This window comes from Polistes fuscatus, unplaced genomic scaffold, assembly GCF_010416935.1.
Source record: "Polistes fuscatus isolate 324 unplaced genomic scaffold, CU_Pfus_HIC Scaffold2, whole genome shotgun sequence".
In the NCBI taxonomy this organism is placed as follows: Eukaryota; Metazoa; Arthropoda; class Insecta; order Hymenoptera; family Vespidae; genus Polistes; species Polistes fuscatus.
The window spans coordinates 9,439,785-9,463,481 of record NW_025113096.1 but is presented as its reverse complement, the minus strand read 5'-3'; the positions used below and the strand labels follow the sequence as shown (position 1 = coordinate 9,463,481).

Below are 23,697 nucleotides of genomic sequence, written 5' to 3'. Positions count from 1 at the left end.
AACGCGATTGATATAGAAATTCTTTAATGTTATTTTTATTTAACACTTAATAAATGTTATAGTTCCATGGAGTAGTATTATCATTATTATTACAATATGACGTTATCTTTCCAGACGCATACTCAATTTTAACTGCGGTGTTAAAATCTCTATTAGATCAAATTGTTACCTTGACATTTTTCCTATAAATATTTGTATGAAGTAAGATATTTGATTGGCATACGATTTCTTCAGAGGTGACGAAAATGACTTTAAAATGATGATTAACGAGTAAAAAATTCTATAACTACATACTTAAATAAATTACTTAACGGAGTAAGCGAAATTATGGACGTACTACTTTATACAAGATTAATTACGTTGCAGATAATTCCGCTATCTTTAATTATTTCTTAAAAGACTTTTTATTCGTTATATAATATATATAAAAAAAAAATTATTGTCATTTGTTATTTAATAGTTTGCGTAACAATGTACATTTAATTTTCTAATTAGCATTACTAGTACCTAATGTATAATTTTTTCTTTTCATTAGATACGATTTATAATACAAGTGAGATTCATTTTTAAAACGCAGTTAGTTCCAACTACGTGAGTAGTGACTATAAGAATGATAAAATGTACAACCTTAGAATTAAATTTTCTTAAAATAAAGTACAAAAGTTATTATCTGAAAGATAAATCGACGTATTTTGGCACGAACGTCTTAAAAAGTATCTAAATTCAGTGTTAACGTTACACATTAAACTATAATTTGTATTTTATACACATATAGCACCATTCGATAATCTCATTGAGTCAAATCCTACGAAATCAATTCGTAATTCGACCTTGAAAGTCTTTTAATGAAAAAGAGTTCGTTCCTGTACATGCACCATAATGAATAAATGGAAACACTCTATAACGAAACCAAATTGAAGTCCTTCAAACCATTTTTCTAGATCCAACGAATCATAAATTTCTTTGGACCAAGATAAAAATAATTTTGAAAAATCAAAGGATTATCCTATGCTCTAGAAAGAGTACTAGGATGATAAAGAGTTGTATCAGCACCCCACTCGTAAGGCCCCTCATGTGGACCCAAAGTAACCATAGTACCAGGACCCAAAGTTGTGTGGGAAGCTGCACTAACCATTCCTGGTCCAGAAGATACGTAACTCAAAGTTGGTCGTGGTTGTTCACGTAATCGTGCATGCTTTACCTGCCGTTTGTATCTGAAACATAAAATCTCATAAAAATCTCTTTCTCCGACCTCCTTTCGAAATATTACGATTTCTTAAAGCAGAACGTGTTAGCACAAGTGCCAGAACTAATAACTAAAATTAACACCTAAATAATAAACTCATTTAATTTGGTGATAATGAAATAAAAAGAAAAAAAAGAAAGTATGAACTTACTTCGCATGCATGCAACAGAGTGTACAACTCGACACAATGGCTGCAATACCAACAAGAACAGCTATAGCAAGCACCCACATTTGTGTCATGGAGGCATCAGCCCGTGCAACGACAGCGGCACAATGTTGCACCTTCTCCACGTTGAATGTCTTGTAAACCTTCTTCAATTCCTCATTCTTGGAGTCTGTCAGTAAAGCTTTCATCTCGTCCAGATCGTAAGACTCTTTACCAACCATTTGGAAACAAGAACTAGTAGATGAAAAATCTAAAGAATTGTCTTCTTTCGAATAGAACTGAGTGTCATAAACATTCACAGTAATAGGTAAAGAGAGAGCCATTTGAACAGCTTTCTCAAAATCCTCTAATGTCTTTCTAACTTCGACAGGTGGCTTCGAGAAGACAAACTTCAGCATATCCCTATCTCTTAGCAAAAATATTCTCAAAGTTATGTTAGTCTCTCTACCAGGTGTCGCAGAATTATTAGCTGTCACTACAAGTTCCATGTAACCATCCGCATAACCGGACATAGAACCGATTGTTCTAAGCTCGCCCGTTTGAGAGTTCAACGAAAGACGCGGTGGGGTAACCAATGATGACATCGAAGAGTCTACCAGAGATAAGAAGGATACGTTGCTCATGTAATAATTTATCGATAAAGCATTGGAATCAGCGTCACTTGCTTCCAATGTTATCAAACTGGTATCGATTGGTACGTTCAATCTCACCCCAAGAGTAACGTTATCTTTCTTAAATTTAGGTCGATTATCATCAATGTCAAGAACTCTGATAAGAACTTGCCTCTCCGAAGGATCCTGTCGATTATAAGGTTTAGGAACAACGTCCGATTTACTGGCAGAATATTTGAAACACTTCACTGTTAATAAATGACGATCGATAGACTCTCTATCCAAACGACCATTAGATCGGATAACAGCAGAGTTATTTTCTAAACGTTCAACCGTGAATAATCCAGCCTCGTTTCCATAAATAATGGCATAATCAATCATTCCATTCTCACCGATGTCCTCATCGATTGCTTCGATGATACCAACTTTGGTACCATTTGAAGTTTCTTCTGGAACACCTAACTCAATCGGTGGACTATCTAAACTTCTCTTAAAATGTGGTTTATGATCATCGATATCGTTCACGATTACTTGAAGTACTCTAGTCGCTTGTTGCGGAGGAACACCCAAATCCTGAGCAACCAAAATCAATGTGTAACTATCTTTTATCTCTCGATCGAGTAGTTTTCTCGTTGTTATCAAACCAGTCTCGCTGTTGATCCTAAAAGCACTGGCATCTTTACCAAAATTGCCATCTTCCAAAAACTTAAAAGTTATTTTCCCATTTGGCAGATTTGGATCATCAGGATCAGATGCTACAGCTTGGAACACAGGACTCCCTATCGTTGAATTTTCTGAAATATAAGCTACTTCCTCAATGGTCGGTCTGATGAATAAAGGAACTCCATCGTTGCTAACTACATCACCGATGTATAAAATTAAGATTACGTCAGTGAATAGGGGTGGTACTCCGCCATCTTGAGCTCGGACACGCATGTTGTATGGTTCTGTTCTTCCTTTGCCTGTTAAAGGTCGAGCTGAAGAAATTTCTCCGCTTGTGTGATTTATCTTGAACAGTCCTGTGAGAATCAGATTAATATTAGATTATTATTGATCATTTAAATTTGGTACAAAATTCCACAGTTAATACAATTACCATTGGCTTCCCCTTCATCGATAATCTCGAAATGAATTCGGCCACCCTCTCCTTCATCTGGATCCGTCGCTGTAATATTTACTACGCTGACACCTGTTGAGGCATTTTCAGGAATAACAGCGGTATAGGATTCCTGTGGAAAGATTGGTGCATTGTCATTGACATCCAAGATATCAACTGTGACTAACGCCCTGGTACTCCTTTGTTCTGCACCACCCTGAGGCATGTCTGATGCAACGACATAAAATCGTAAAACCGATTGTTTCTCTCGATCAAGACTCGTGTTAGCTGCGATCTAAAAAAATAAGTGTATCCATCTAGTAAAGTGTTAAAAAATTAATGCTAGATTGTATTGTTTACCTGTATATTCCCAGTAATTGAATCCACCTCGAACAAATTTGTATTCTCGCCTATTATAGAATATCTTACTTCACCGTAGCCTCTTTCCACTTCTTGTTCTGTGTTCGAACTATCCATATCAGTTGCTCTTACATTCAAAACGATCTTAGGTGCTTTAGCTGATTCTAATACCGAGATTTTATAATCTTTCTGTGTAAATTCTGGACTATTATCGTTTACATCTTGAACTTCAACAATTACATTTGCTTCTGACATTTTTCGTGTTATTTCGTAGTCCCTTGCAAGAGCACGTACTTTAAAACGAATAAACTGAAATAAGATAAATATATTCAAATTCTTATATTCGATTAATAATAAGATTCATTTGATTAGTATTAAATTTAGTACCTTTTGATTCAACACTTCGTAATCGAGTCTTCGACTCAAAACAACGTTTCCACTCTGGACACCGACATTAACATATCCCTCGTCATCTTCATCTCGAACGAGTTCAAATCTCTGAACTGAATATCCAGTTGTTGGTTCCTTCGCTGACAGCATCAACAGTGTTGTACCAAGAGGCTGCTCTTCTGGGACAGTGACTCTTATCATTGGATTATTAGGAGACCATCCAGTATTAATAAAAGTTGGGTTATCGTCACTGTATGCCTGAACATATATGGTCACCTCTGCTTTTGCGATTTGTTTTTCTTTATCGACAACTGCACTTAAATCTTGCGCTTGAACAGTAAGTATTATGACAGCCGCAACCTGATAATCCAATACTCGGTTAACAGTTATTAATCCTGTATTAGAATTTATACGAAAAGATGTTTTATAATCGTACGGTGTTGTGCTCTTCAATGCTACACCAGTTTTATCAACGGCTCTTATTGGTTCCACGATGGAATATTCCAAATATGCATCCGAATCTGGATCAGTAGCTAATACTTTTAAAACAGACTCTCCTGCAACGCATATTCGTCAACTTAATGCATAGGATCCAGTTTTCGTTTGATTATATGTACTTCATTTAATGTACCTATGGCTGCACGCTCCGATACGTAGACCAAATATGTAGACTCGTTGAACATCGGTGGTTTGTTGTTCACATCAACGATATTCACGGTAACAGTTGTACTAGCAGTTTCTCTAACCGGTGTACCAGAATCAATCGCATGAACAATCACTTCATATTTATCACCTCCACTCTCTAAATCTAAACGAGCATCTGGAGAAACCGTGATGATACCTGAACTAGAGAAACAAATATATCGTGCAATGTTATCCGAAAGCATACAAAATTTGATTAGCAATATATATTTTAATCAGACTAACAAATTATAAAAGTGTTCAATCACCTCGAATCGATAACGAAATTATCTTTTGCACCTGATGCGATTTGATATTGTAATAAATTATCCCGTCCATCAGGATCATTTGCTACCACTCTAATAACTTCTGTTCCTGGTGAAGCGTTCTCCAGCAATCTTGCTCTATAACTACTGGGTCCAGGTAGATTGGATTTGTAATTTCCACGAAATATGGGCTTTTGATTTCCAGGTACACCAACTCGAACATAAAGTTTTGCTTCGGAATAAAGAGGTGGTATTCCACCGTCCGTGGCACGAAAAACCAATTCGTAAATTCCTCTTTCCGTATCTCCAGATTTTACAGGCCTTAACATTGTCACTTCACCACTATCTGGATTTACCTGTAATAACAATTTTGTTTAATCGAAGTACTTTAAAACTTTCAAAATTAATATCTAACAGTAAAACACGTACCGTAAAAACATTTTCCGTCAAACTATTTTGCCGATCGATAGTATATGAAATTTTTCCATTTCCTTGCATAGGCCCATCAATATCAGTGGCTCTGATAAACATTTGTGGGTCGAAACTAGTAGCCCCTTCGCGCACTGTCCTAGAATATTCGACTTGTTCGAAGATCGGATAATTGTCGTTAACATCTTCCAACTCAATGAGAATATTAACAGCGGAAACTCTTCCACCTCCATCCTTTGACTCCATAGTCAACGAATAAGATTTTTGTATCTCATAATCCAATTTTTTCGCAACCGAAATACCACCTTTTTCAGGATCGGTTAAGAATTTATCAGCACCAAAACCACGCAGCGTGTAAGTTAATTCACCAAACGAACCGCTATCATAATCTCGAGCAAAGATGTCCCCAAACCGAGTACCTGGTTCTGCATTTTCGGGGACAGTTAATTTATAAACAGATTGTAAAAATTCTGGACTATGATCGTTGGCATCCAATAATTGAATATGTACTCTGGATGTTGCAACCTGTACAATTTAATTGAATTATTGAATATTCCTATACTATCTCATGAATTTAATTAAAATTCTAAGCTTACCACTTCACTGGCGACCATTGCAACAACTTCAAATTCCAATACTCTTTTTGATTCATCCTCTACGTCATAATCGAGTACACTAACATCTTTAGCTTTGACAACGACAGGTACTCTACCTTGTGCTTCCTCAGGACTAACTGTAAAAGCTTTACTTATTCCAGGGTATTCTGGTACGTCTCGCAAGGCCAAAAAATATTTAGCATTTTCACCGACATCACCATCGCTAACAATCATGTTCAGACCTTAACAAAAATAAATATATTTTTAAATTAAAGTAATATTATTATATTAACAATAAACTTTTAAATATTATATATAAATAATATTCACCAGGCAAAGGAGTATCTTTTCCAATATCTTCGGAAATCTTCAGATTAAAATGATTTTCATTGAAAACCGGTACAAGATCATCAACATCGGTGACGACAATGGTCACGATTGACGTAGCAGAATCAGCTGGTATTTCGTTATTGATTAATTCAGTAGCCTTAACATGAAATGTATAAATCCCTCCATTCTGTAGGATTCTAGGATCTTCTCGATCAAGAGAAACATTCGTGGTCACGAGTTTCCCTACAGTGACGTCACCTTCTCGTAAAACTTCCAGACCGAAATGACCCGAATCTTCGCCCTCCAAAGTCAAGAGCAACGGCCTCGGTTCACCCGTGTCACCGTCTCGTGCTCTGATCGTTAAAACCGTATGATTTCCAGCTGTATTCTCTGGTAGAGCTGCACTGTACGGTGCATTCAAAAAAACTGGTGGTTGATCCTACATAAAATATAATACGTACTCATTTATTAGAATATATTATGCCGATCATAGTTACACACATATCTTTCCGATCAGTGTTGGTAATTATAGACCAGTGTTGACTACTTCTTTATTAACGGGCACATAGGCGGCATGAGCCGTTAAGCATCCGGTTACTTTCATGACTCTGAACAGAGACCTACTTACTTGAACATCGAGGACGTCGACTGCAACGGTAGCTCTGGCTTGTAGCCTCTTCGATGGGTCACTCGGACTGTCAACTGCTAGAAGATTAATTAAATAAGAATTTCTCTTCTCATAATCTAAAGGTTTCGCCAAGGATATTTGTACATCGTATTTTCCTTCTGCTAACTAAAAAAAATACACATGCTATAAAATGCTCGAATGAACATAGAAAACAGTGTAGTATATCAATTAGAAATCAGAAATATTAAAGAACACCTTTTCAGTCGAGATGTCAAAGGTATTGCAAACATCGTCGTCTCGCGATGCTGGAACGCATTCAACGTGAATGTCAGCATTGACACCACCATCCTCATCAGTTATCGTGATCGTTCCCGAAGGAAGCAATAAGCCACCGACTTGTGCGCTTTCAGGCACCCTCGCTGCATACGGCCGACCATGATACATCGGCGGATTATCATTTTCATCTAGGACTGCTATTTCTCGACGAAGTGATACAGTGTTGGGCTCCGAGCCAGCTATACCTTCATCTATAATATATATTTCTATTTTATCTATTTCTTCCATCATCTTTTAAACGTATATAACAATATTATTCAATGAATTATTTCAATGAATCATGAATACGGTCGGCCGCGCACGAGCGTATAAAATACCGTAATAAGTCGCAAAAGAAATAGCGTTCGGGATCACGCCATGGTAGAATTACCCGTTATACTGATGATCACTTCGATCAGGTCTTGCGTCTCCCTGTCAAGCGTTTTTCGAAGAACAACCACGCCAGTTTCTCTGTTAACGGTGAAGTACTCTCCGCTTATAGAATAGTGTAATCTAGAACCTTCCGGATCCTCCCCTTGAAGAGTATACACCGGTGCACCTGAAGGCGTGCCTTCGGAAACGGCCAATCTAGCCATATCTCCTCCCTGAACGAAATGTGGTGCTCTGTTGATCACTTGACCACGTGACAGGGAGCACGTGGTCAAAAGTAGAAACAAAAACATCCACATTGTCGCCTGAAAATAAACGAAATATTATATTAATAGTAAGTATTCATAAAACGCATTAATTTGTTAAAAATACAGGCCTAAGTGTTAATCATACAGCGTTATTAGAATGGGAAGAAACAAAAGAGTTGTTAGAACGTTCAACTTCGATGACCTATTATCTAAAGAGTTACGACCGGATAACCGCTGACGAGTAAAAAAAGAAGGAGTAGCTCGCGTGCTTGAAAGGATGCTTCCTTGCATACACTCATAAGCAAAACGTGTCTGCGCGTAGGTATATCAGAGGAGACTCTCGTTAGATTTTTCATTCTTGTTCAGTATTTAAAAAAGAAAAAAAAGAAAAATGCCTTGAAGCAAACCACCAACCGGTATACCTCGACTCTCTATGTTTGGTGTCTCAATGACTTCGAACGAGTACGTGTGGTTAGTGAAAAGCCGTTAGAAATCAGATTCCATTTCAGGAGTCCCCATGGAAGTTAAATACTTCGAGTATCGAGCAAAGTAATTGAAAATTAAAGCGATCCATAAGTTCGTTAACACGATCAAAATATTTATTTGGCTTTGCCTCAGGTATATCTCGACTTGTATGATCAAAGAAACGTTCTACGATCGTTGCGTTAGATGGAAATTCGAGAAAGCCAGAAAGACGTCGGCGTTGCTGCACCTTTTGTTGGAATCATGCTGCTAACTTTCTATTACACGCCTCGTGAATACCTCTGAACGCCGAACAAAAGTCTTACACAACTCTATTACCTGCCCGGGATAAAACTATAATGCATTTCAATTTAAGTTTTATTCTCTCGTCATAACTGCATACAAAAAGATTGAAATCTTTATGAATAATTAAAAGTAGATAATCGAAATATTTTTTTTTTAAAGTTAATACAATCTCGAGTAGAACCATCGTCAATCTTTATTTTAAGATCAAGATTCAGTCAAGAGAATAGCGTTCGTAAAGCTGTGAGAACAAACGATTCTGTCAGGAGAAACGACAGCTATGAGGTAACTTCCCCATAATTTCTTAGCTTCTTCGTGCGTGCACTCAGCATTACTTCCGCATTTCGTACCTTGTTATCAGGGATGTTCTCTCTTTGAAATAACTAGTTATTAATGAAACGGATCTGCCACGTAACTATCCACTTACTCTGTTATTTACGATATTAAGAATTTCTCTCGTTCCTAGCAATGAACGATTTTCTAAGAAACAAACAAATATGTTGACGTAACTAGATAAACAGATACTTTCACCGAATGTCTATTTTAAGATTTTAGAGCAACTACATCATGAAAATTCTTTCTAAAGAATTCAACGAACTGAACAATGACTCAGTCTTCGAGGAACGCAATAACCATACAAAATTATATTATCTCACAGTTAAAGGCAATTTCACCTTTTCATCGTGCAACACGGAAAATAGACTTCAAGAGCGTGACGACGATGACCGACAAGTGTGTGGAAGTTCAAACAGAAGTGGCCATTACTATCGGTCAAGTACGAAATGATTGGACGAAATCGATCAAATCATCTCGAGTAGAAAAGACTACCTCTTCTAACTGAATCTAATAATAACTGAATTATAAAATATTAAAGTATCATCAGGTACATAAAACGTCGTTAAAAATCGCGATAAAAATCGAGTCAACGTTTATTACAAATAATTTTAAACAATTATTTATATGAAAAATCTATAGTACATTTTTAAAACAAACTAGTACATCTAACTAACTGTTTTGTACTGGTTGTACAAGTCTCTTTCAACGTCCTAGACTTGTTAATCGTTGACGAAGAAAAAGGAAGCAAAAGAGAAAGAGAGAAAGAGAGAGGAGAGAGAGAAAAAAACCGTTACGGCACCTCCCCTCTCACCCCTCCGTTACGTTACGCGCATGGAATCCTGACACCGCATGACCAGGTGATGCCAGGATGAATGACTAAGAAAAGGAATATCCTGCCACGCGCTCTTCTTATGCCTCGCGTCACTTTCATCGGTAAGAAGCCTCAACCGTTGTATTTCCTCATTTAAATTTTTTTCTTATTAATCACTTGCCTCGAATTTCCTTTGTTCATATTTAATAAATAATGTGTGTGTATTTATATGTAAAACTATCCTGACTATACTATATTCAACGATAAAACTGACTATGCTCTAGACTACTCTAGACTATAATATTTATTTTATTTGTTATTAATATTAGTTCATTTAATCGTATAATAATAAATAAACAGAGAAGCAATTGATAAATATAATTTTAAAATAATAATTAGTTTAATTTCTATAAGAGAATAAATTCATAACGGGTTTGGTCCGGTGTATTAAAGAAAAAAACATATTGTTGAAAAGAATTATCTATCGAAATATAAGGCTCGATCATTCAAGAAGACGACATATCGTATCGATCGTTTTTACTATCCACGAACTTGACACAGGTTCCTCGCGAGTCGGAGAACACTGATCCTGCGCCCCCGTAGTAGAGTCATGGACTCTCGCTGGTCAGACTGGTTTTCCTCGAACTGGTGAAAACGACGAAGAGAGTCACGAGTTTGGCAAGATACGTTTTTACGATATGTCTTTGAAGCAATGAAACGAAACGAAACGCGAATGCAACCTAACTCTACTTCATATCGACTATTGAGAATGTTAAACATGCAACTAAACGACCATGACCTTAATATCGAAATCAAACGTATCTTGATATAAGATAGGTCAAGGTTCATAAGAAAAAATTATTATTCATTATTTTCCTACAATAATAACTTTGAATAGATTGATTAATTTTTCAATGTATCAATGAAAAATTAGTACAAAGCAAATGCATACCTTAAAGACAGAAGAAAAATCTCGTATATCCTTTTAAACCGATCTCTCAAAGAAATCACTTAGAATCTGAACAAAAGCAAATTCCATGAGCGATTATATTTCGCACCTCTCGAACATAATTCGTCATCTCCGTCAACTTCATTCCTTTCGTAAAAATTGTCTTAACGTAGACACTAGAAAAATCCTTTCACTTATTACCTAGTTCCTTCCGGTTGCAAAGAAATAGAAAAAGAAAAATTAAGACTTATCAAAAAGTTTTCTCTTCTTAATAACAATCTCGTGTATAAATATATATATATATTTATATATTTAACATTATTTATCACATCTCATAACACAAAATCTAAGCTGTTATTCAAAAAACTTAAAGGAATGAAACGCGCGAGTACACGAATCTCGAAAAGCATGACGCAGACTGGATGAGAGGAGGACTTTGCCAGTAAGTATTCTTGCTCTCCCTGTTTTCTGTCTCTCTTTCTCTTTCTTTTTCTTTCCCTTTCTCTCTCTCTCTCTCTCACACCTTTCCTTCACACATGCACATATACAACACAAAGACTCTGGCTGATGATCTTTCGAAAAACGAAGCGGTGTCTGCCAGCCAATGGACAGGTCTACACTGCATCCTAAGGAGGTATGTGGCCTCCGCTATGGGAGTGGAAGGAATGAAGACAGAAGAGAGAGAGAAAAAGAAAGAAAGAAAAAAGGAGAGAGAGAGAGAGAGAGAAAGCTGTACCAAGCCGGAATAAGGAGAGGCTACAGCCAGTCCCCGGTAACTGTGTGCGCAAAAGGGGCACCGGTGCTCCCACCTAAGCCCTTCCTTTCGTCCCTCCCGCCCCTCAATCCTTTTCTTAATATCACCTTCCTTCTTCTTATTTTTTTTTTAAAACACCTATGTACTATATGTTAGAAACATCATTGTTATTAAATATGTCGAGAATTAGCATCTTATTGTTAGGCTAAAATTAATGTATCAATGTATTTAAAAAAATACTAATTTATATAGGGAAATTCGCAATTAGGCTAACACGTTAATAATTAATCCATAATATTATTCTATAATGTTCATTACTTTGTTTTCATAAAAAATAAACTATAAATATATTTTGATTATTTTCGTATTAAATTTCATCGTTTGTTAGGAAATATATAAATGTTATCTTTTTAATATTGTAAAAGAAATTTTGTAGAAAGTTTTTTAAATCTGATAAATTGATGCATCATTCAAACGTGTTGTTAGTTTTCTTTTGTTGGTTCTTTCTGTTTTTTTGGGTGTGTTTTTGTGGCTTGGGGAGTAAAAAAATAGTACGCTTCTATTTAATAGTTGAGTGCTTTTCGGTCTAAACTTTATGAGAAGCATAACGGAAATACAGGTGGAAAGAGGGGCCCCCCGAAAAGTTCCGAAAAATGTTGTTTTCAATAAAAAACGAAGCCCCCCAAAGACTGTAGCCCCCCCCCCCCCCCTTTTTTTTTTTCGAAAAACCGAAAACAGCTATTTGTTCGATCGGTCTATAACACCACTCGTAATATAAATAACATTCAAATGCTAGATAGTTCGTAAGCAACTCATCCGCTTATGTTTAATTTGCTGAACTATTGGAATGCATACTTGTCTTAACAGACACAACGAAAAACGAAGATACGTGACTAAAGTATTAACACTTAAGTCCGCACACACGGCGTTTAAGCATAGTTATTGATTGTACATACATCCTTTTGTCGAAGGATTTATATAAGTTAGAAGAATAGTACGTGGGGTATATTTTTTGTACAAGAAGAGAAATAAGTTAAGATGACTATTTAATACACACTAAAATTGGTAGTATTACCTCAGGGACAGTAATCCTATTAACGGTATTTTTGTTTAGTATTTGATATTTAATTCTACGAAAACATTAGTAAATTGTACCAAATAACAACAATCTTAGAATTATGTAATGTGTTTTGTGTAACTAACGCGTTAAAATTTAAACAATTTTTTTTGTAAATTGTAAAATTTTGTACAATTTGGTTTGTAATAGTTTTAAAGCAATCAAACAATAAACGCGCATATATTTAATAATTTTATTATTCAAACTAAACAATTCTCGTGTCTGAGAGGATCATAAAAAAAAATGCATAACCCCTATTCAATTCTTTCCCGTGAATCGTTCTATTTTCTCGATCCCACAATAACAGGAATCCGATTAGTATTCGCGTTAGTTATACATCGATGAGGCAGAAAATAGATAAATCGGCCGTCGTTTGAAGTCGATCCGCTCTCATTGGTTGTTTCGTGGAATAGGTCAAAAGGTCCTTTTACCAGTAAGACGCTAGCTAGCTAGCTAGCTAGCTAGAACCAAGGTAAACAGCACGTACAGAGTATAGACTGTGAAAGAGCAACGTTAAAATACCGATGGTTGTCCCCACTTTTTGTCTATTCTATATCTTTGTTTTTATTTCTTTCTCTTTCTCTCAAGAAAATAAAAAAGACACGAAAAAGGGGAATTCTCGTGAATTGAGTAAAGTGGCAAAGAATGGTCCAGGTTCGAAGTGATCCAGGTAAAAAGATGAAGAAATGAGGAGAAGGAAAAAGAAGAAAAAAACAAGTGAGGAGATTGCTAGAATCTTAGAAAGAGAGAGAGAAAGAGAAGAGATTGGCGAATCTTGGAGAAGGGGCTGTGTACAGTTAGCAAAGGCCGACGCGAACTGCTCCACCTTCAACGATAAAGTGCCAAGCCATTCTCCAAACACGACAGAGATCATTTTATTCTCTCAGAATAGTCCATCGAGAGAATAGTTCAACCATTTTTTGTTTATCATCTTCCCCGTGCTCACGTAAAGAAGCAACAATTGATTTCAAAATTGAAATCAATGAATTGAAAACTACTCAAATCTTAACGCACTTTCGCTTTGCTTCAAACATTTGGTTGTCAATTACATAGATTAATCTTAGAAGACAATTAATCTAACTTGTCACAGAAGTAATCGTGATTACTTAAGAACATTACTTACATTTTCTTTTTAACTATCATTAACGTATTAAACTTGTTTTCTTTTGTTGCATAAAAGAAATTTTAACATTCTGACCATTAATAAAAATGGCGTGCCAAGTTGATTATGTCACTGCGACTTAACGAAGCGTAAGTGCGTTTATAATGGAACGGCTTGAGATGTTGGTAAAGCAGTGTGCTAAATACGAGGAGAAGTCGAAGGAGAAAGGACGAGTGTGTGAAAGAGAAAACGAAAGAGAGAAATAAGTTACGTAGACGCGGATGCACTCTTAAAGCAACGATGAACTATGAGGAAGAAACTAGAAAGGCGTGGGATAAAGGCATATAAATCTGCTTGCAGAAAGATCATCGTGTTGATCTCTTCTCCTCGACTGGCCGACATTTTTGCGATAGACTCTCATAACTCTTAGACCCTGGGAATTCTCTCGTGATCGTGAATACTTCTGTTTATGTATGTGTGTGTATTAGTGTGTAACTACCGTAAGTGTACAAGTATGTGTTTCGTATGCCGGGTAACCCACTTCATCACGACGCCACACGCCTTTTACGCATGGGACGAGATCACCTTTTGCACGTGAAAACGATCGCATGTGTGTGTTAACACACAGCCGATACTCGAGAAACGCTTCTTTCGTGCTAATTAACGGAATCTAAAGAAACAGAAAAGAAGACAACTATTACGTTCTCTTAACGTTGCAAAAACTCATTAACTCGTTACAACGTAAATATTTCAATAATTTTTAAGTTTTGTTTTAGCCAAAACAATATTAATTTGTTTTAAATTAATGTTTAATATATGTTTATATAATATAAGTTAATACATTAATTTAATTTTATATAATTTTGTTTATAGGTATAACGAATAAAACTCAATTATAAAGGGTGAAACGTCATGTAATTTTAAAATTACATGATTAGACATATGCATTTCTAAAATTATATTTAATTTAATTGAACGACAATTTATTATTCCTTTATAACAGAAATTTTTAACTATAAATATACTATACGAAATAATATCATAACTTTTATATGATATCATTTTTATGAAGACACTAAAATATGAAGTGATCGAAAATTAACGAACAATAGAAAATGAAAAACATGTAAGAATTCGTATAAAATAAATTCGAATTCATTGGATAGTCGACAGGACGAAGCGTCGAAATTCGATTTATCGCTATAGTCATCGATAAATTATCCAATTAGAACGAATCGTTTTTCGGCGAATGTTCAGAACCCTTTTTGCGAGACAACGAATTTCTCTTCTCGATTCTCGCTAACACAGGCACGCCCCTTTCTTTTTTTATTTGATCTTCGATTCTGCACGCCCCAAGACCAAATCTTTCGTGTAATTTCCAATATTTCCGAGTAGCATCGATCGAACATGTGTCCTCGGCGGTCTCGATTTCACGGCAACCTTTTATCGACGACTACGGTTTAGTACGAATTTTCAAAGTGTCAAAAAGGGTAGCCGTTATAGTTGTAACGATGCTTTTTTTTTAGGGAAAGGGTAGACTTGAATTATATTTTGGGGTCTTCAAATACATCGAAATGCAACGAATGTGCGGAACGATCAAATTTATTTTCTCCTAACTTTCTAACCTTCGTATATTTTTAGAATTCAATCGAAGTAACTAAACATTTTAGAGATTGCAATATTATGGACGTTTTCTCTTGCAGTATTCAAATAAAAACTACTTTAATGGTTATGTTTGTAAGGATTAGTATGAAATTATACAGCGAATCGTTAAAAGTGCCATTTAAAGAAAATCTTGTAGACAAGTTAGATGACATTAATTGTCTTTGAGAAAGCGCGAAAGTTTGCGCTAGAGTGATCGTGCTTAAGCAACCGTCTCTAATCGTGAAAAAGAAGAAAAATTTCTCCAAGGAAGTTTATAGAAAATACTGGTGTAACAGGAAATAATGTACAACTAATATGAACGTTCTGATAACATTCTATCCTAATAATACCGAGACTATCTCTACCTTTTATATAAGTTTCTTCTACCTATACGTTACAATTCTACAAAACATTAACTTAACCCCGACATTGACGCGTAAATACTCGTTGGTGTCGTTTTTTTTACTTTCTCCGCGACAACTAATTTGCCTAAAGTCTTTCAACAAGAAGTCGTATATAAGGGGGAAAAAAACATTCACTACATTTAACGGTAAAACAAAACCACGCAAAATTGTTGAAAGTAGTTTAGTCGGTTTTTTGATCAGTTGATCGAACGTCAAAGTAAATTCAATAGAACAAACAAAAATGAAAATCTTGTCGATTCAACGTTACATGATAGCTCGATCGAGTAAAATAAATATTTCAAAAAAGGGGCAAGAGAAAAAGAAAGTGATTCGATAGAAACTATCTGAGGAATTATCATATGGATTTTAGCGATAATTTCGCTGTAATATTTTTCAAAAAAAAAGCAAAAAAAAGGTAGGCACGATCGATTCAACAGGGAAAAGAGCCGCGAATAAAGGTGAAAAAAGGGTCGACGGTGATTTGCACCAGCAGCGCGAGAAGTTCTGTTTGTTCTCATTGAAGAAATTATTGACAGTGCACTCAGAATATCGTGAATATGTCATGATAACAAATCGTTAAGCAAACAGACCACACGTGGGTCCTGATATATTTTTCGTTCCTATATACGTCACCTAGGTGTCTTTTATATTGTTCGAGCTGAGTCAAAGAGACACGATTAATCGAAGCTACGCACGATGGGGATGAAAGGACAAAATTATTAGAATTCAGAAAGCACGATCTTTCGATTTTTTATTATATTACTTGTCTTACGTAATTGACAACATGATTGATGGACGTTTACATAATTCCTTCCTTACTTACTTGTCCTATCTTTTTGTCGATCCCTTCTAACATACTTTAATTTCAAATTCATAAAAAAAAAATCAATTCTAATTTTCTAGGTTCGATATCTTCTTAAAGATTAAAACCAAAATTTCACTCCAAAATTTTCTAATCAAATATTATCTATATAATGTTTCCGAGTTTGTATTCTTCAAAAGATATGAATTATCGAATGTTTTTTAATAAGCCTAACAAATAGAAACTTATTCGATGAACCAAATTCGCAATTCAATATGATTTTTACGTTGTATGACTTCGTCAAACGATGGTTTCTATAGCAATGTCATAGGCATTATCAACTGATTAGCGGATACGACATATGGTCGTAGTTGGCTTTATTAGATTACCTGCTACTTATGCTATAGTTAAACATTGCGCGTAGCGATCAAGTCGAGACCTTTGAAAGTGCATATTTTTATATAAAGATAAAATTCATTCATCCAGGTAAGTGAACAAACTCAAATTGATCTATTACAAAATCTATATAAAAGTTCTACAAGAATAAAACGCACGATTTTTTAAGATTCGCTCTTGCGATAGCCCCTGAAAATAGGCAATCCGTTATGCTGTACAGCTAATCTGGCACACAAAATGTGTGTAATTTACAATCAATTAAAAACAACAAGTATATAATAAAAAAAAGTAGCATAATATATTTTTAACGAAATAACAGATAAATGATCCTACACGGTAAAATTAAATTAAGATAAGTAACATTTAAAATCGTAAACTTGTACAAGAAGATACATGTGACATGTCTGATTCGTAAACGAGACAGGATAATTATGAGTCATTCCGAGAAAAAACAGAAACGAAACGTGAAGCTCTCCGAGAGAATACGTCGAGATAAACCGTTTTGTTTTCTCGGTAGACAAACTTAAAAGGAAGGGCTCGGTTGTACGCGAAATCTCAAAGCGGTGTAATCACCCTAAAAACCTCTAATCTTCTAACAAGGCAGCTACATGCTTCTCTCTTTCTCCCTCTCTTTTTCTCTCTTTCTCCCTTTCTTTTTCTCTCTTTCATTCTCTCTTTCTGTTTTTTTCTATGGCACGCGTCTAATGCATATAGAGAAAAGTGGGGGTAGGGGAGAGAAAATGGGAGGAGTAAAAAGAAGGGAGAAGGACGAAGGGAGAGGAACGGTAGGTACCCCTCCGCAGTGATTATGGGGTGAACTCTTGGTACGGTGCCCCATAGAAGGTGGCCGTCGAGTCTCGTGGAGGGGGCGAAATACCCCCGGGACAGTATATATGCTCTAAGAGCCCCTTCCCACATGCACAGTACCAAATTGTACCCCGCCTAGTCCGCTCGTTCGATTCTTATTTTCTCCTTTACGTTATTTCCACTCTTCTCTTTTATTTTCTTCTCTTCTCTTATTTGTCTCTTTCAATTTGGCTATGACGTGACGATAATACGATCAAGAACATTTTTTCGATATTTTTCGATTCTACGAGTTAAATTGTGATTCTGTGATCTTTCGTGATATATTTCTTGTGTTTCCAGAGGATTATACAATTTTATTGTCATCTTCAATACGCTCAAGGTATATACACTACCACCCAAAAGTTTGAGTACACCTATTGTATTTGCGCATTAAACACTTGTGAACAAGCTAAGGAATCAATTTTGTTAACAATCCTGCAATTTCTGTGCACGTGATTTCTATAACTTTATTGTTATCAAAATTTATTAGACCCTTCAAATTGTAACTAATAAGCTTTTGCAACAACCGACGCTATTTATGATATTATATTACAATACCCAAGGCGTTCAGCTTCGTTTTTATTTTCTACGAAATGAGGTGATGATGTCTCTCTCTCTCTCTCAGTAGATTGTTTAACTCTGATAAGGTTGAATATAAATAATACGGTAAAAAATTAGCAGCTTCAGTTGACGTGTATCTAAATTTTTAATCGTTAATGTATTAGAAAATACATGAACCTCTTTGTTTACAAAATACCATGACAATTTTCGAGTGTATAATTAATAGATAGAGTTAAACAAAAAATATACTTATGTTAGTTTGATTATCGTGGCTGTCTTTGTGTTATAGTGAGTATCCGCGATGTCATCGGAATATTCATTCTGTAGCGAGGGAGGCTTCGACGAACATTCCAGTTCTTCCGATTCAGGCTTTGAAGTGAGTTTTGAATCTCCAAAACACGAACTATCCGTGGATCCACTCTTTGCGCCGGTCAAAGAAGAAAAACGTAAAAAAACTCGAAATACGCGAAGTAAAAGTCCAACTCAGGTAAATATTTTCAAGCCTTTTAGATTTTAAAATTACATCTATATTAAACTCAAAAACTATATCTTACAATCAAATCAATGAATTTTTCATTTTGTCACAACTAATTTCGGTTTCATTTTTAAAATACTTCGTATTTGAATAAAAACCAGTAAATATTGCTTGACGAAAATAAAAAGAGAAAGATTGATGATAAAATATAATAAAGTAAAAATATAATAAAAAAAAGGAAATAGGAAAGTGAAAGAATCCTATTTTGTTTGATGCTTCAGGTACTCAGATTGAAAAGAAATCGTCGGATAAAAGCGAACGACCGTGAACGGCACAGAATGCACACGTTGAATGATGCACTGGAGAGACTGAGAATGGCTCTACCAACTTTTCCAGAAGATGCCAAATTGACGAAAATTGAGACACTTCGTTTTGCCCACAACTATATATGGGCTCTATCTCAAACTCTAGGAAATTCGGAGAGCAGTGAAGTCACCGTTAACGTCGGCAACGTCACAGTTAGCATCAGCGAAAACGGCAACATGATCACGTCATCAACCGGAAGCTGCGCTGTGGCAGCACAAAAACGACTTGGACCGAGTCATGCAACGACATTTCCCTATCCTCAAGAAAGATTCGTGCCGGAATGGCAAGAATATGATTACTATAGCGATCAGAGTGTCAGCCCACCAATACCACAACAATATCAGCCTTGTTACGAGCAAAGGATGTACCCACATCATCAAATTCCTCAACCACATCATCACATGGCTCATCACAACAGCATGTATCAGTGTCTTTAAGTTTTTAATACCGCATCGTCTCGTTTTTTTCGTATAAGATTATTTTCAACGAAAGAACAGACGACATTTTTTCTATCTATCTGTGCCATCGAATACATTTCTATCATGTATCGAGCCATTATCGTATTTGAATATTTTGAGTACTAATATGGTTCTACCGGTCATGTGTTCTTTTAACGCGAATTGTCTATCGCGTAACAACAATACCAAAGTGTTTGCAACATTTCGATAAATTTAATCGAACGAAAGTTAACCCTAATATCGTCAGCATATATTTACGATGCAATAACAAAAACGTTGAGACGGGAGAATTACGAGGGAGAATATATATTTTACATACTGTTTCGTTCGTTTTGTCAAACTTCAAACAGTTCTTTAAAAAAATAAATTAATAATAATTTAGTCAATTTATGACATACGAAAGCGCGAAAGTAACGATACGTATTATCGTATTTCTTCTCCTTCGTAACTACTATCAGTATAACCGGTTTAATCGAGAGACTTCGAGTCGATAGTCGATTAGGAGTTGTAAAAAGAGAAAAAAAAGAAAAAGAAAAATAAGAAAAAAAAATCAATGAACAATGCTAAAAGGTTATCGTTATCTACTTTGTAAGAGAGTAATCTATTTAAATCGAATTTAGAACGCTTAAGCTAATTATAAGTTAATCATTATTATATACACGCTATATTATTAGCAATCTCTTCCTAATCCTTCGACCTCGATAGTTCAAAGTTATAATTTTGATCAAACTCTTTCATAGACACGTATTCATACGGGTTCCTTGATTATTCTAGTCATCGATGTTTTTTTTTTTTAAGTTAATCTCGAATGCTTGATCTCATTTTTATTTATAACGTAAGTCGAGAAAAAGAAAGAAAGAGAGAGAGAGAGAGTAAGAATGTTTTATTTTTATTTTATATTTAAACTAGATATAAAAAAATAACGTCCCATCCCACGCCAGTGCTCTTATCTTAATACGAAATTATCCATTCAGGGAATATATTGTACAGACTTTATATACTTATATCAATGAATAAATCATATTTTACATATAAGCATTATCTTTGTTATCCTTCATTTAAACGATACGAAAATATAACCTTCGTCAAATTGGCTAAAGGATCCACTTTATAGGAATGAAATCGCTTCCTATTTCGAATAAAAGGACACGTGTCGCGGCACGTTTCTTTTAAAGGAACAACCGTGGGGCAGATGTATCACAAATCGTGCATGAGATTACACCTACCCGACTAATCCAACGGATTACATCAGGAACGTGACTTTGAAATGCTTAGTAAATGTATCTACCAATTGAAAAGCAGGTTATCCTACCGCAAAATCATGTCATTCCATGACATTCCCTAACAATTACCTGACATTTCTAATATTTCATGTAAAATATATGAATCATAACTAGTACTAGAACGACTATGCATATGAAATATCGTTCTATTTAGAAATCGGAAACCGCAGCTAAGACGATTTCCATAACAAGAGTAAGTAGGCGTCACCCTCTTTCCGATCCAAGTGCCAAGTGTTAGAAAAATAAATAGCTGAATACGAATACTTCACCGAATGGAAAAGCCAACCCAAGAGAAAGAGAGAGACAGAGAAAGTCTATCAAAACAGTCGTGAAAAGCACAGTATAGAAGGAAAATATTTTGCTTCGATTTCGCAACGTTCGTTTCTCTAACATCGATAAATATAATAGAGGATTCAGACAAATGTTATAAAAACACTTACAAATTTAATTCAATGTGTCTGAAACAAAAATGGAAAAGTAGAAAATAATTTTAGAATTATATACTTATTAGTTTTCTCATTAACCTTAACTTTTATCCCTCATAACAGTTTTGATGTTGATAACTTGTCGAAATGACAGCATACTGGTCTAAATTAGGCAGAATAAGAAATACATTTTACAAATAATTTGCTAGAGACATGTCATAGAAATTCGTCACGTAGTTTAACATTCGATCAATAATTTCGTATAGAGATAGAAACTATTTGCAAACAGCTCGCAAGCTGCGACGAATCCGTTAGCACGCACGATAGTTTCCCCAAATCTTGCCAATAATGGTAATGGTTCAATAGAACCATTATGTCGACGATATATCACTGTGTGCATAACGTGGCAGAAGGTTTAGGATCCAGAGATTCTATTGGGATCCAGGATTTTAGGGGATTCGATCGTTTTTGTCGATACCTTTACCCCGCTCCTAATAACCAATCAAACATTGCTAGAATCAAATCTTTCAACATCCAAACTGGCTACAATGATTAGATAAGAATCAATGACAAAGTTGCTACATCTGTAATTTTTAAATTATTTTGAAAGTGCTATACACTTTCAAAATATCCCAAAAATCACTTTAACGAACTGAAAAATTATACATTTTTTTGCCAGATAATTAGAATGGTAACAGTAATATTTTAACAACACTAATTAAAGTAAATAACAATATGTTATAATTATATGGAAAACCAATATTGATTTTTAATTTCGTTTCTTTCTTCAAAAGAACTTTTAGAACATTCTGTATGTAAAAAGGTTTACGCAAAAAAATCATCGTACAGCAAAGTAGAAAACTTTTTTAGCTTACCCAGAGAACTCACGGTAAGTCGTGATTTCACTTTAATCGACCTTTCGTTGGGTCGTTTCTGTCGAGTGCACATATCGATCGCATGCACGGCCGTCATTGTGTTGGGGTGCTGGTCTGTACGGTGACATACTGGTGGCTGACAGCCTTGGCTCCACCGTTGAGAGACAGAGAAAAAGACTGTATAAAGGGAGAAAAAAGAAAGAGAGGGGGAGGGTAGTTCAGCTACGAATTCGAAAACAGGAGAGAAGGGAGCATTTTCCTAATTCAGAAAAATTCGTGAAATTACCTTGACCGAATCGTTGAGCACTTAATCGAAGATTAATGGCCATGACTGCGAAGCAAAATTGCTCCCTGCTGCAGCTAACGAAAATTATCGATATTTCCGTGAACAAAATTTCCAATCCTCGAGATTTCTAAACAATATTACATATTTGAAAAAAATATAAAAAATGTGAATCATTCTCTCTTTTTAGATTTAATTTTTTAATTCTATACTATATTATGAAATTTCATCGGTTACAACATTATCCCCTATTAGGTAGTATAATTTTTTTTTGTAAGAAAATAAGAAAGAATAGGGAACGTGTTTACCCTAAAAGACTATCGACGGACAGACACGGGCGGCCAACACGATGAAATAAAAAGGAGAACTCGAGAAAGATCTTTAAGCGTCATATTTCGGCATCTGTTTAGCTCGTGCTACCGTCGTATTCGTACGTAGTACTGCTGCTTTGCTGCTAGTAGTAAATACATACGTGCGTGGGGTAGAAAGACGGCTTTTCATTGTGAGTTGGCATTTGCAGGCCTTTGTGGTAAACCACAAACAATGGACGCTGGAACAGTGCGCCATGAAACTTGCCCTCTGATTTTCCTCCTCTTCGGATTTATCTATACACATAAACGAAGATCGGTTAGCTAATAAAATATGGAAAGCCTAGTTTTGTTTGAACTATTCATCAGAGATTCTTCCTCAATGAAAATAGTTCAAAATTGATTGTCAAAAATCAATATCAAATAAGAATTCATTTGATTAGACGAAACGTCAGCGTTTCGTTCAAGTCGAACAGAGAGACTGAGAAAAGTTGAGAGTGACTATCGAAAATAAATATAAGTACCGAACCAAGTACAGAATACTTTGACTCGCGATCGAAATATAGGGGACAGATGTCTACGGGGGGCAGGTGTACCCCACTGTACGCGTGCCAACCAACCCCCCACTGTGCTGCCATTCAAGACTATAATTTACTTGAAGAATGCCCGGCCTAGCTAGGCATTCATCCCGGGATGACGTGAGCCAGTCCCTGTTTCATCGAACCTCCAAGTCCTTCGAAGTCGATCGTTCGTCCCCAGCTTGCAAACCATAAGCGATAACACCACGAATTAACGATAGACATTTACCAGACTTTCTCCTAATCAATAAAATTTATTTTTTGTTCATTTTATTTTTAAGAGAAACAAGTAAAAGAATTAATCACTCACTGGTTACTGAAACATATTAAACAAATCAATAATATTGTTCATTTTCTCTTCGTCAATTTGAAATCTTCTTACATTTCTGAATAACTTTCAAATGTGC

General features: G+C 35.5%; 2 protein-coding genes across 3 annotated transcripts; one reads left to right on the top strand and one right to left on the bottom strand.

Annotated features, from left to right (window-relative positions):
• Positions 1–827: 827 nt before the first annotated feature.
• LOC122516571 (protocadherin-like wing polarity protein stan) lies at positions 828–23,628 on the bottom strand. Of its 2 annotated transcripts, XM_043634483.1 has the most exons (18): positions 23,601–23,628; positions 23,368–23,471; positions 22,877–23,009; positions 22,408–22,481; positions 22,122–22,298; positions 7,506–7,809; positions 7,055–7,326; positions 6,800–6,964; positions 6,172–6,610; positions 5,842–6,083; positions 5,246–5,770; positions 4,820–5,172; positions 4,501–4,715; positions 3,867–4,426; positions 3,480–3,788; positions 3,120–3,414; positions 1,398–3,042; positions 828–1,214 (listed from the first exon to the last, which is right to left on the bottom strand). In XM_043634483.1, exons 6-18 carry the CDS (start codon positions 7,801–7,803, stop codon positions 1,007–1,009), a joined length of 5,526 nt encoding a protein of 1,841 aa, XP_043490418.1. In that variant the 5' UTR covers positions 7,804–7,809; positions 22,122–22,298; positions 22,408–22,481; positions 22,877–23,009; positions 23,368–23,471; positions 23,601–23,628; the 3' UTR covers positions 828–1,006. The 2 variants fall into 2 exon arrangements, with proteins under 2 accessions (XP_043490418.1, XP_043490419.1); XM_043634484.1 differs by lacking the exons at positions 22,122–22,298; positions 22,408–22,481; positions 22,877–23,009; positions 23,368–23,471; positions 23,601–23,628 and adding an exon at positions 10,617–10,890.
• Positions 18,541–19,517, top strand: LOC122516572 (basic helix-loop-helix neural transcription factor TAP). Its single transcript, XM_043634486.1, has 2 exons — positions 18,541–18,726; positions 18,996–19,517. Exons 1-2 carry the CDS (start codon positions 18,541–18,543, stop codon positions 19,515–19,517), a joined length of 708 nt encoding a protein of 235 aa, XP_043490421.1.
• Positions 23,629–23,697: the final 69 nt, after the last annotated feature.

What these genes read in the sequence shown, in the direction of transcription:
- LOC122516571 (XM_043634483.1), bottom strand. Translation starts at nt 7,803, where the DNA reads ATGTGGATGTTTTTGTTTCTACTTTTGACCACGTGCTCCCTGTCACGT. An exon ending in TTGACATCTCGACTGAAAAG is followed by an intron (nt 6,965 to 7,054) that starts GTGTTCTTTAAT and finishes TATTTTTTTTAG; the next exon opens with TTAGCAGAAGGAAAATACGA. An exon ending in AAAAGATACTCCTTTGCCTG is followed by an intron (nt 6,084 to 6,171) that starts GTGAATATTATT and finishes ATTTTTGTTAAG; the next exon opens with GTCTGAACATGATTGTTAGC.
- LOC122516572 (XM_043634486.1), top strand. Translation starts at nt 18,541, where the DNA reads ATGTCATCGGAATATTCATTCTGTAGCGAGGGAGGCTTCGACGAACAT. An exon ending in GAAGTAAAAGTCCAACTCAG is followed by an intron (nt 18,727 to 18,995) that starts GTAAATATTTTC and finishes TTGATGCTTCAG; the next exon opens with GTACTCAGATTGAAAAGAAA.